At 44.1% G+C, this 13,385-nt stretch overlaps 2 protein-coding genes across 2 annotated transcripts in view; both read left to right on the plus strand.

Moving 5' to 3' along the window:
- Positions 1 to 10,833, plus strand: part of MYO3A (myosin IIIA) — a 120,386-nt gene extending 109,553 nt beyond the window's left edge. The window contains exons 33-36 of the mRNA XM_075143942.1: positions 3,036 to 3,145; positions 5,642 to 5,682; positions 7,412 to 7,552; positions 9,378 to 10,833. Of these exons, the coding sequence (XP_075000043.1) occupies positions 3,036 to 3,145; positions 5,642 to 5,682; positions 7,412 to 7,552; positions 9,378 to 9,492 (407 nt within the window). The 3' untranslated portion in view covers positions 9,493 to 10,833. The remainder of the gene's footprint in view (positions 1 to 3,035; positions 3,146 to 5,641; positions 5,683 to 7,411; positions 7,553 to 9,377) is intronic.
- Positions 10,834 to 12,431: 1,598 nt separating this feature from the next.
- Positions 12,432 to 13,385, plus strand: part of GAD2 (glutamate decarboxylase 2) — a 41,326-nt gene continuing 40,372 nt past the window's right edge. The window contains exons 1-3 of the mRNA XM_075143943.1: positions 12,432 to 12,721; positions 12,976 to 13,035; positions 13,208 to 13,357. Coding sequence (XP_075000044.1) covers positions 12,646 to 12,721; positions 12,976 to 13,035; positions 13,208 to 13,357 — 286 coding nt within the window. The 5' untranslated portion in view covers positions 12,432 to 12,645. The remainder of the gene's footprint in view (positions 12,722 to 12,975; positions 13,036 to 13,207; positions 13,358 to 13,385) is intronic.

Here is a 13,385-nt window from a genome sequence, read left to right on the forward strand (position 1 = left end):
TTTCACATATAAAGCACACCACCAGATCTTGCTAGAGATAGTTGAAGTCTTACGGAAAAATAGGCTATAAGATATTTTACTATGGAGAGACTGGGCTTCAATAAAAACTTCTTCTTTGTAATGGACTCTAGAAGCAACATAATTGGCCTATTAAAAAGTGAATGTTTTTACTCCTCCTTTATGCTTCATTGCCTTACTGCAGAAAGGTGTAGGCCATCTGGAGAACAGGCACATCAAACTTACCATTTATCAGGCTTGGGTATTTAATTTGCTTTCCACCTTTAACTCTACTAAGTAAATGACTTCTGGAATTATCAGGAACTAATAAAAAAGCAAATTTTACTTTGTGCAGTGAGTTATCCAATACAAGCAACTACCACATCAGCTGTATTTCAGTAGCAATGAACACAGTGCAGAAGGAAATCACAGGTTCACTTTCTGGTGAAACAAAGCAAGCTAAACCCATCAAACCTTTTTCACTTACTGTGTAATTTGGAGACAAGACTCAGAATTGCATTTTCAGCCCTCTATGTAATTTTAAAAAGGAACGATGGAGGTCCAAGCTTAGAAGGCTGCTTGCCCCAACATGGTATTTCTCTCCCCTCAATTCTTTTGCATAGTTCATACATATGTACAACACACGAGCCGAGATGAAAAGCTATTTTTTACTGAAACCCTTACCATTGTCAAAATGATGTTTTTTGAATGTAAGAGGAATCTTTTTTGCAGAGCACTTATGCAAGAAGTATACAAGTAATTTCAGTTGGAATAATTGTCATCTAGAATACGATAATGTTTTATGTGTTTGACAGTGATGAATTAAATAACGTAACAGCATACATAGTGATGAATTCTTAGGGGACAATAAAAAATCTTTAGGTACTATGAGAGCCTTTTCCTTGGGATTTTCCTAAAGCCCTCAATTTGGCTTCATTTTCTTTTTCCAGATTTTCATGCAGTCATGATCTTTGACACAATTTTTGAAAATGTCCTACAGACAAGGCGTTAGGTGTTTCTATTCAACTACACTGAATTTTAAGGGTTTTTTTTAAGATGTTGGTTCCAGCTTAGGCTCCTGTTGTGTTTAAAAATAAAACAGGGAAGATATGCCTCTACTCTGTCACAAATGGAAACTCAGATAACTCCAGGTGGCCCATTTGAAATGCAGCAGAGTAACAACAGCCCACGTAAGACCACAGTCAGGCCTGCTATACCTATTCAAATCAAAGAATGTAATTTATATTTAAAACAGGTTACTGAAATAAATTTATTGCATCTAAATTTCATTGTTTAACATGAATTATCTGTACCCCAGCTTAGAAAAACACCATTGTTCTCTTAAGTGCAAAATGTTAAAAGATACTTGTTCATTCATTACATGAGAAGCAGTCTGCATTTCAGATAAGAAACTAAAACAATAAATGTAATCATTATCTAACTACAATTTAAATTAACATTATTCATTCTGCCTCCTCTGTATATCCATGACCTTTACAAGCCTTTATTTATCACACATAACAAAAAACTTACACAGCTAATTTTGCAGGAGTCAACACTGATGTATTACTGATAGTTTCTCATTTCAAATGATTGTGCCACCTCCTTAATTAAAAAGATGTCTGATGTACATGGGAGAGGTTTTATTTTTATTGTGTAAAAGGGTTTCTGATGGTCATTAGAGAACAAAATACATTCTTCCTTCTAAGACTCAATCACACATAGTTAGCACATTGGGGTTATGGAGTTAAAAGTCACTTCATGTGAAAGAGGATTAGATCAGCAGAACACACTTCAGTAATTCATTGGGAGCCAGATCCTCGTTCTACCTTCACACTATATTCATTTATGAGTAAGGAGGTTTTTTCTCATGGACTGTCCTCTGAATACTTCTGTGATGGGACAAGGACAATCTAAAACCTCACTGGATAATGCAATATATGTGGGCACATAATTCACTGTGCCTAGACCTTGTGCTGTGACTTCATTGATCACCCTGTATGTGCCCCTATGACCCATCTGTATTGTAGGTGTTCTGCTGCCCTGCAACTCCCACCTACTTCATCACAAAGGAATTGCCGTAGCCCCCTATTAACTTTTCCTATAGCTGAAGCTGAATGTAAGGTGATCATGCTCATTACACTGTACATTTGTGGTTCCTCAGCCCTGCAGAGTCAGTTCTGTGGTCTCAGAACCTATGAGCCTATGAACACTTAGCAGCCCTATATCTTGGCGCTGTCAGAATTGCATATAGATTTTTAACAAGCAAATATCCAAGACATTTGCCAGCCAATGTAACCCACAAGTCAGTGTCTAACTCTGAGTTTGGAGACTGCCAGAAGACAGCAGTTCCATTTTGTGTTAAAATCTTGATTTCGTTTCCATTAGAATGAAAATATTTTTTGCATGTTTGCAGAAAATTTTTGTAGAAATAGACCGGAAGTTGAGTACACTAAACAAGATTACACTGGATGTGATGGACACGGTCACGCTGTGGGGCCCAGTGGTACATGATTTGGCTTGAAACAGAACACCCTCAGCGGGAGACCTTGGGGAAAACCTACACCATGATAATGTAGAGGACTAACCTCTGAATCAGAGGTCTAATGCTAGTTCCCTCATTCGGCACTTTAACAATTGACTTGAGTCAGAAAAAATACCATCACCGCCAGCCAGGTCCCTGTTACAAGATGGTAGCCTTCCAGTAGCCATTACCCTCAGAGTTCTTTTCTGAACGTGGAGCATCAGCCCTTTTCAGAAGGAGAAGCCTGTGCCAGGCAGGCTGCTGGGCTGTTCCAGCCTGACATTCATTACGTGGCATGTGTCCGTGTGGTAGTCGGGACTCAAACGGATAAACCCATTCCCCTTCCCAGTCTGGTCATGGAAATGCCCCAAACAGTTGCTTTCTTGAGTTACCTCAAGCAGTAGAAGTGGCTATGTGGATTTTTTTGCTCTTTTGGCTGAAATTCTCTCCTGTTTTTGTAACAGCCTCCCGTTCTGTGAAGAAATAAGCATTGCTATCTTCTGCTTTTTTACAGTTGCAGCCAAAGTAGAAGACTCTCGCCCAATGCAGAGACCCCCAAGGAGGCCACGGAAGCCTAAAACATTAAATAATCCAGAAGACTCCACCTACTACACTCTAATACATGTGAGTTTAGCAAGCTTTTGTGGGCTAAGACTGCCAGATAATTCCCACCTAAACTTTCTTTCTAATTGCCCGATGCCCTGTATTCCTTTCTAATACAACATAAAAACTGTGCCCTGCTGAAAGGAGGCAGGCCACAAACTTCACTTTTCAAACTAGATTTGAAATTATTAAGGTTCAGAGTTACGCTGATTGGGGCTCTAGGTCAGGCCAATTTTTAGTTTGGTACCTAAACATACGTACATTCATTATACGCATAAGCAGCATTTGCACTTTCAAAACCCAGATTAAGTGCCCGGTCTCTGTAGTTTCTTTGTAAGTCACGAGAGAGAAACAGGTTCATTCGGAGAGCTATTTTAAGTGTCTAAATTAGTGCTTGATCTTGCAGAGAGAGCAAATATTAAAATAGGCTGTATTAGTATGCACACTGTAACTTCCTTGACAAATGTGTCAGATTGTGATTATGAAGGAATTGGCAAATACCAACAGCTCAGGAGACTAATGGATTTGAGTGTCTCTATATATAGCCTGTGGTCCAAGTTCAGATACCAAGGGCTGCTTTCCACTCTTGACTTCAGTGCCCTTAAATATAGAAAAAAAGGCAAGAAAGTAAGCAGAAAGAGAGAATGTAAAAGCAGCTCAGAAAGCAGTTCCAACAAAAAAAGCAATTAAACTCATTTGCTCGAGGTGCCTGTATCTTAGTGACCTATTTTAACAGCCGGTGAGAGCCCAGCTAATAAACTAACCGTAACAATTGCCTCTCCTTTCAACAGAAGGTGTCACCAGGGCCTTCAGGGAGAGTTGTGTCTGGCATACCAAAAAAGACAAATACGGCTATGTTTTATTATGGGGGGTTTGAAATAACACAGCGATATTTGGAAAAGCGATATTCTGAAAAGAAATTATATTCTTAAAAATAAATTGGCATGTAAGAATAAGATTTGTTTTGTGAAAGCAAGATTGGTGAGATAAAGGACTGAAATGAAAGGCATGACACTGAATTCTGTATTAGGAAATTTCTGAGGTGAAGTGTAATTCTGAAGTAAATGCATATTTAGAAAGCCGAGACTATACAGTCAGGAACGTAGTATTTTCTGAAAGCTAATTTGTTACATGGCCAGCTCCATATCAGAAAACAGCCATCGCATCAGTGCAAACAAAAACTGCAGTAATGCCGGGGAATTTTTAAATGAATTTTTAGCAGCAGTTTTTCAAGGTATTAATCAATATTACCTTCAATTAGTTGTATTTTTCTAGAAGGCGTGAAAAAGAGAAGCCTGTCTTCCTAACACTGGTCAGGGAAAGGTTCAGTGTAAATATCTACTACACTGAAGTTTAGAAAGGGGACCTATTAGTTCGTAAATTCTTAGACTTTGGGCAAGTCATTGAGCTCTAATGAGGGTAGTCAGCTTTTCCAGCCATCATGAATTTCCTACCTTACTAAAAATCTCTGTGACGTGCAGGTATTTAGAGATTATTATCAAGCCCAGATCACCTGAAAGTGAAGGCGTTTTTTGAAAAATTTCCTCTGTCTTCTGCAAAAATAGATATTTCTCTCACATCATGTTACAGATATTAATTAGACACCTTCCATTCTCACTCATCTCCTTGCATATCAAATGAGCTGAAGTGGTGCACAGGTTTCAATGAAGTCTGACAATAGCCCATTGTTCATACAAGGCACTAAAAGTTTATTTTGGGGTGTATTTCTTTAGATCAGCCTATCATTTTGAAATTATACGTCTTGTGCATTTACCTGCATAAGCAGTGCCTGTCCATCAGGATTTCTGGTTCTCAGTGACCTTGCAGTGGTACAATTCACTAATTCTAATAAGTTTTCACTGATTTGCAAGAAACACAATTAAGACCAAAATTAAGACCATCTGCACTTAAAAATACTGCTTCTGAAGTGTGATGCTTTAGATGCTGCAGCATAGCATTGTTTTGGCTGTAGGGACAGAATCTATGAGAGATAAGAAATTATTCACATTCCCTATAAATCTCTCTCCTCTGCCTTTCTGGATGTTTTGTATCCTAAAGGTGCTTTTGCCACCTAGTATACTGCTTTTTAAATGTCCATTTTATTCTACTAAAATCTGTGACAAGAAGATTATGCTTGCTCCCACCGCAATGTCTGTATTCATGGAAATTCTCATGGTATCATAGTAAATTTCCCTCAGTGAGATAGTGATATCAACTCATTAAAACAACTACAGATATTTGAAAGTTTTAGATATCCTTTTTTGTTCTGATCACGATCACTTTAGCTTTTTTTCACAGTATGGCAACTGAAATTTGGGAGTAGCAGTGCTAATCCCATTCTCAGTCTCAAAGATTCTGAAAAGAGATTTTTCTGGGGCGCTTGCTCAGCAAATTAGATTTTCTATATTTTCTTTTAACAAAAAATATACAACACTCTCCTACCTAACATATTGATGCATTGTATCTTTGCATAAGCTTTCCTTTTAGTATTTTTTTAATTACTTTCTATTTTCTTAGAAATCAATACAAGATGAAAAACGGAAACCAAGAAAAGAAAGGTAATTTTTTTCATTATCTCACTATTGTCATTTTAGTACTCTAGAAATAGTTCTTAGCTGTACTTCAACCAGGAGAATAAAGCATTAAAAAAGCATAGTAATTTGGTGATTCACAGGAAGGGCATCATATACAAAGTTAAAATATGCAATTTTCAACGACAAAAGTCCATTATAGAATTCAGTTGTTCAGTTTTACTATAGCATGGCCCTTTACCATGGCAACACAAGCATAATAATAAGTTAAGATAAGGTCCACATCAAAGATAGTTCTGACAGAGAAAATAATTGAAGGTGCTTAAAATTCCAGTCAAAGCAAATGAGCAATCAGTTCTTTTTTGTTAGCAAAAATACAAAGACTGTTAAAATTATCTCCTAAAAATATATGACTGTTTGGAAATAGATCATAAAAAATTAAAACAATAATTATTAATAACAGGTAAAGAAGAGCAGCCCTTGAAATTTCAATCACAAGTCTTTTCTTCGCAGTGTAACTAACCTATTTTGATGGGTCTCTGCAGAAATAAAGCAAGCAACAGATATATTCTGCCCTTCTGTATCTTAGATCCTTACGTGTGCTGTAGACCTGGTTCACAGCTCCTGGCTTTATTTTATTTGTGTTTCTCTACTTAAGCTTTTTTGCTGCTCCCCGGTGACATCGCTATGGTACTATAGCATGCGTGCTATGGTAGCCTGGTCACAGATGCAAAATGAATGGGCTCTTAGCACTACTCTCAGCTAAAGTTGCAGAATACAAACTCGGTATCTAAAACATGTATCTCAAAGGAAGTTACATGACATTATATGCACGTAATACGTGCTCACAGCATCTACCTTCATTCAACCACAGTTTAAATTGCACTTGATTATGCCACATGCTTAAAGGATTCACTTAATGTCCATGTCTCCCATGTCTGGTCTGCTACAGCTCTTATTCTGATGTCATTTGGATCCTGAAAAATTTCACACCTTTTGTTGTCTCCTGTTTAGCCAAAAAAAAAAAAAAATCTAAATCTAGTGCTGTCTCTCATTTTGGCCTCAGTTAGGTTTTACTCATCTTAAATCTAGTTAACCAGTTCCATGACTGCATCTTCTTTCATGTGCTGCCTCTGTATTAGTAGAACATAGCAACTGAAATCAATGAGTTATTTCTGGTTTCTACCAATGTGAGAATTGAATTCTGAACTTCTTTTTTCAGGTTGCTTCTAGGATATTATTTTTTTCCCTAGCCATTCTAAACTGGATGTTGGGATTGGTTTTTTCTGTACATATGATACTCTGGATAGCATTCATCTAACAAAATAAGAGACATCTGCATTATTGACACCGGTACCTGAACTAGTTGCTTTACACTCTTTTCTTATGCTCAGAGAAAAAAATAGTCATCTTTAGGAAAATGATTCGTCTCTTCCTCAAAGAGGTATCTAAAATAGGTCAGATGAATTATATCATAAAAATGCCTCTCCATTGAATATAATGGCAAACCCAATTTCAGTCATATATGTCTGCTTTATGAACATCTAAAAGTATTTAGCATTTCACAATTCTCAATATCTGCATCGTACAGCAGTCACATTTCAGAGACTGATTTCTTGTGCTTATACATATGTTTTTCCTTAGATCATCAACACATAAACACAACTAATAATGATATTTGGTTGCCTTATTTTTAAATGTTGAATATAATATTGAAAAGTGAAACTGCTAACTTAGTGTACTTATTTATTGACAGTCTGAGCAAAGTGCTAGATTTAGATATCTACTACCAAGAAATTTCATCTACTGATTCCACCTCAAAGGACAGCAGTTCTACCACAAGAAAGAAGAGACACCCAGCTGAGCGCAGGACTTCAATTTTAAGAGCTACTGAGCGGTAATTCATACAAAATAATAATAGGAAAAAATAAATGTTGTATATCCTTGCTGAGATATTCAAAAGATTCATAAAAAGAAAGATACACTTTCAAATTAGACATAAATCTATTTTTTTATTCATGGAATCTTGCCAAATTAACTTGTAAAATGTATAGGTGAAAATTTCCCATCTTTGTGCAGCAGGGACAAATGCTAGTATGATTGGTGCTCAGCCTACCTGCTAGTTTTTGGCTTCCTGAGTGCCAGATACAGGTCAGACTGTTATCCTGCTGTAAATCTCTGATCTAAAATCAAATTAAACTAACGCAGAACCTAAAAATTTCTGATCAGTTAGGTTTTAAATAGGGTGGATGTGCGCTGAACTTTCTGCCTGCTTTCTGCAGATAAGACACCAGCTTGGCTGCCTCCTTTTCCTGCTGTCCTGTAGCACCATATGTGTTTATAGCCTGTGGTGGACCCCACCAAGGTGGACAGCCAGGAGAAAAACCCTAAAGGAGGGCTTGCTCAACCTCCTCTCTTCCCGCATAGACTTCATAGAGGGTGACCTCTGCTGGGCTAAGGAAATTCATGTTCTCACTCCTGCCAATTCACCCACACACACTGCATGTGCAAACATATATTTACATATCTTTATATATTTGTATCTTCTTGTGTCTTCATATATGTAAGAAAAACTTGGAAAATGTCTAGGTCAACGGCTTAAGGAAAACACTAAGTCTGGGAGGATTGCTGAATTTGAAAATGTATCCACAGTAGTAAAGAAATGTTTGTAGTATGTAGAATGCCCCTTACGTATGTTATTTTTGGCATTTTTTCAGGTAGGATCTAAATTAGTTTTAGGAAGGTGTTGTGAAAGCATGGAATTAAAAATAATTATATCAGGGAATTAATATACCTTTTACATCCCTTGGAAAAAGGTGTATTTCTAGGGCTGTTAATTACACCAAATCTTTCACCCTGAGGTCTGGTTTAGAGGAATGAGAATCTTGCCACTGAGCTCACTAAAAGGAATTTCTTACCTTTTACTGTGTGCTGCTCTGATTGCATCCTAATTAGCCATAGTGAAAAAACTCTGTGTAACTTTTAAATTTACACTGTTACCTCTGAGGGCAGATGAATGCAATTAATAAACATTTCCGCACTTCAGCATCTCTTGAATGGCGTCACCTGGATCTAAGGACTATACAGTCACTTCAACCTACAGAAGTGACTTTGGCAGTTTACCTTCGACGCTGGTGTAGGACCAATGGTGGTGTACACCTTTAATGTAGAACACTACAAATTTTTGTAGTTATTTCAGAGTAATATACTCTTTGAATAACTGAGTTTTATTTTTAATCTTGCTCCATGGTAACACCTGGTGGCAGGTCACCATTCCAGCCTGTCAGAGGTAGTTTCCAAAATGCAGCTTGCCATCTGAAAAAAAAATAAAATGAGATGGACACTTACAGTGAGCTCCCAGGCAGGTTAAAAACAGACCAAACAAATTTACACCAACTGAAAATCTCTTCAGTGACCATCAGACAAACGCTACTGCAAAGCACCCCCACCTTCTCAATGTTTTTATGTTCTTTTAATTATGTCCCCTTTGTAGAAGAACACGTTGTTCTGCTGTGTTCATCTGCTCTTAGTATATAACGTGTTTGTTCTGAGGTGCCTGCTTTATGCAGCACAGGAAGAGGCCTAGCAAAGTCAGTTGATTTTTTTTCTTTCTCCTTTTATTTTTTCCATCGAGGGTGGAGGTTAAGCAGTCGATTAGGAGCGTTTGCCAAGGTAAATGTTTTGACTTTAATTTCTGAAACACTTCTGCGCTTAATCCCTAGGTCGAGGGTTGCAGAAAGCCCCCTGGAAGACAGTAAAACCGAAGATAATCCCTATGACTACAGACGACTGCTGCGGAAGACCTCACAGCGCCGGCGCCTTATCCAGCAGTTCTAGCTGCTGCTGCTGTTCCTGCTGCCATTTGGCTTTTATTAGCATAATCTTTTTTATCATTTTATACCATGTGCTTCCTTTTTTTTTTTTAAATATCCAATGTTTCAAGTTTACAACGTGTGTGTTCATGTGAATATGAATTACTGTGGTTTACAGCCCAACACCGTTGCAAAGGGACACTGTCAGTCGCATATCATATACTTTAAAAAAACCTAATATAAAAATCAGCTTTCTTTCGGATCCCACTGCTTCATCTTAAAATTATTAGATGTTAAGCAGCTTAAATCTAGTTTACTTTCCTCAATGTGTATTTCTTTCTTTTTTGCATTTCATCAGTCTCGTCCAATTAAAATAGATCATTTAGTTTATAGTTCCCTAGTTAAGCTTTCAAATTCCCATATGCACCTTCAAAAAACCTTAGTTATTGTTTCTAATATATTGTTTTACAGGAAAAAAAAATTACAAGAACACCGTAGGGGAATTTCTGCTCATTTTAGGTTTACACTGCCTAAATTTTTGGATGAACTGTATATGGCAAGTGTCCCTCTAATGAAACAAATCTAAATGATTAATTGGATAGCATACTATGGCAGTTTAGTTCATCATTGACTTTACTGTAAAGCTAGTAGCCAGTTTTAAAGGACAATATTGTGTGTATAATCTTTATGTTGGTGATGTCCATTTATGGGAAGCCTATCCAGCCCTCTCCTCTGCCTCTGAGCTTTGTTACTAAGTGATGAACTTTTAAATTGTGTTTGCTTTGTTCTCCTTTGCATTAGATTTTTAGGAATCTTAATCTCTGGGGTGCCAAGGAAGGAATAGAAATACACTCTCTGATTGATTGCTGCCTAAATGTAATGATCATTCTTAATCAGTTCCACTAGAAATTAAGTGGAAATAAAAGCAATAGCCACCGTGTTCAAAATTTCCCGATTCTTTATTCAAAAGACCTTATTTCACAGAAACCACACAGATAATTGCTGCGCTTCCTTTCAGGATTCATAATTGCGTGTTCCCAGCTGCAAAGCGAGAGAAGGCAAATTTCATCATTTCATAAAGGCCTGATCCTGCTCCCTTGCTTAGCTCTCTTAAATACTACGATTGGCGGCGGCAGCGAGCCACAGGGATTGGGTTTTTGTCTGTTCCCCCCACACACTTGGCCCTTTCTCCAGAGACAGGTAACCGTTGCTTCCTGATCTGTAACTCGTTATAAGGCTGTGCACTGGATTAAAATTTGCTGCAATGTAAAATTCGTGATAAATTGTTTAAATTTTGAAATCAGTTTTAAAGTTGCTTTCTCATGTATTATTAAAACCGTAAAGTAAATAAAAATGCACAAAGCAGTGATACGGTTGTCTGTGTCTGAATCACACCCAGAACTGACGAAACATTGTGGACTGGGGCATGAGTGAGCAAGGCGGGGAAGAGCTCACAGCAGCCTTTCGCCATGGAAAGCCTGAGTTATGGTCTGCGCTTCCTTAAAGCCGATGTGATCTGGAAACCGGAACAGACCTGTAATTTCAGAGATGCCTGGGCTGGTTTTCTTTTACTTTCTCACTAGGCCAGTGTTGAAAAACATCAAGACGATTCCCTGAGATTTCAGTGGGGGGGGACAGTCCTAGTAACCATGCGGGGGCATGTAGAAAGCGGAGAGAGATGCCCTCGGCCGAACGCAGCCTGGGAGCCCCCAGGGCCTGGCTGCGAGGAGCATTGGGGGGGTCTGGGTGGCCAGCGCTCTCGGCACGACCGAATCGTGGCCTGGCATGGTCTCGCCTGCCTCCCTCCTAGGGTTAGGGCTTGGAATCTCTCCTGTGCGGCAGGAGAGGCAGCCACGGCAAGGACGGGCACCGTGCTCCTGCGGGGAACCGGCTGGGTGGAGGGAGGAGGTTTGGTTGCCTTCAGAAACGACGTCGGGGACGGAAAGGGAGCGGTTGTTTTCCTCCTTTTCCAGTCTCGCCTCCGAGACCTGCTGCTTCCCACGGGGCTGGAGCGGGAAGGGCGGCTCCGCCGGGCCCCCAGCCCCGGCGGAGACCCCAGCAGCGGCCCAGGGGTGCCCGCAGAGACGCCGGGGCAGGCAGGCGCAGGAGCCAGGGGCCGCCCCCCCCCCCAGGCAACCGCACCGCCGCGCAGGGCTCCTCCCGCCACTTCCGCGGGAGCGGAGCCGGGACCCCTTTGCCCGGCCCAGGAGCGGAAGGAGGAAGCGGCAGGCGCCCCCGCCCCGCACGAGCCCCTCCGCCAGCGCCTTCTCCGCGGCAGCCCGGCCCGACAGAGCCCCCGCCGGTGGCTGCGGGCGGGGCCTGGCGGGGCGGCGGGGGCTCGGGAGGGTTGTCCCTTCCCCCCCGGGACTCCCCCGCTGCTCGCCGCCTACGGCAGGGGCTGTCCTGGCCTCGGCACCGCCGCCCGGGACTCCCCTCGTCGCAGCCGCGGGGATGCTCCGGTGCAGGGGGTGAGGGGCGGGGGGGATTTCTCGGTGCTTTACAGCTCACGGGATTGGGGAGGGTTCCCCGTAGCCCCAGGGGCCGGTGTTCCAGTCCTCCCGTCGGGGCACTGCCGCGGCCGCCCGCGCAAAAACCCTAAAAAGCACCCTTCCCCTCCGCTCAGCGCTCGGCGGCGCCGGGGGCTCGGCCCCCCGCTCCCCAGCCCGCCGGGCTGCCGCCGCAGGGGCCACCGGGCCGTCGGTGAGACGGTGGCGGCGGCACAAGGCACCTCGCTCGCCTTCAGCCCCCGAGGCTGCTGCAGCCCCCACGCAGGCTGCCCCTGGGTCTCGGGTCTGCCCGGAGCGCCCCCCCGCCGCCCCTTCGGGGCAAGGTGCCGGGGCACCCTTCACGGCAGCCGCCGCGGCCGCTGCCCGGCCCTGCGGGGCACCTGCCCCGGTCCCCGCGGCACCGCCTGCCCCGTCCCAGGAGGGGGGCAGCGGCCGGCGGCGCGGCGGCTGCGGGGAGCGATCGCGGCAGCTCGGCGGAGCGCGCCCCGGGGGCGCCCACGGGAGACGCTCCCACCCACGCGTGCCCGGGTCGCCCCCGCCCCTTCGCCTGCCGCCGCCTGGCGCAGACGCACGCACTTACACACCCGCACACTCACACTCACGCACACTCGCTCAGGCCGCCTGGGTTGCAGCTCGCCGCTCCTTGCCCTCCCCGCCGGTTCGCCTCCGCCATGGCAAGCCCCGGCTCCGGCTTCTGGCCCTTCGGGGCCGAGGAGGGCTCCGCGGCCGCCGAGAGCCCCGGCACAGGTAGGGGGGCGCCGAGCAGCCGGGCGGGACCGGCCCGACGGAGCCGCGGGGCCGCCGCGGCAGCGCTGCCCGCTCGCAGGAGACCCTTTGTGGCAGCTCGACCAGCGGGACGGAGCGGCGGGGACCGACGGCGGCTCTAGCTCGGCTCGGCTCCGCTGGGCAGCGGGGTCTCGGGGGGCAGTGCCGGGTGGCGGACGAGGCGCCCCCCGCCCGCACCCGTCCCCACGGACCCTCCGCTCCATTTTCTCTTGCAGCCAGAGCCTGGTGTCAGGTTGCCCAGAAGTTCACGGGAGGGATCGGAAACAAACTCTGCGGTAAGGGCAGGGAGGCCCCGGCAGCCCGCGGCGGAGGCAAGGCTGCGCGCCCGCGGGCCGCTGGCGGGCGGCCGCGGGCCCTGCCCCGGGGCGGGGGGTGCGGGGGGACAGGGACTGGTGCTGCGGTGCTGAGGCCGCGGTGCTGAGGCCGTGTGTCCGTGTCGCTGTCAAGCCTTGCTCTACGGAGATGCCGAGAAGCCCGTGGAAACCGGCGCCAGGGCAGCCCCGGGGGCAGCGGAGCCGCGGCCGGCCTGTACCTGCGACAAAAAACCCTGCGGCTGCCAAAAAGCGGAGGTGAATTACGCCTTTCTGCACTCAACAGGTAACGGCGCTCCCGGGCCACGCCGCAT

The sequence above is a fragment of the Calonectris borealis genome, chromosome 2 (genome assembly GCF_964195595.1).
Source record: "Calonectris borealis chromosome 2, bCalBor7.hap1.2, whole genome shotgun sequence".
Taxonomy (NCBI): Eukaryota; Metazoa; Chordata; class Aves; order Procellariiformes; family Procellariidae; genus Calonectris; species Calonectris borealis.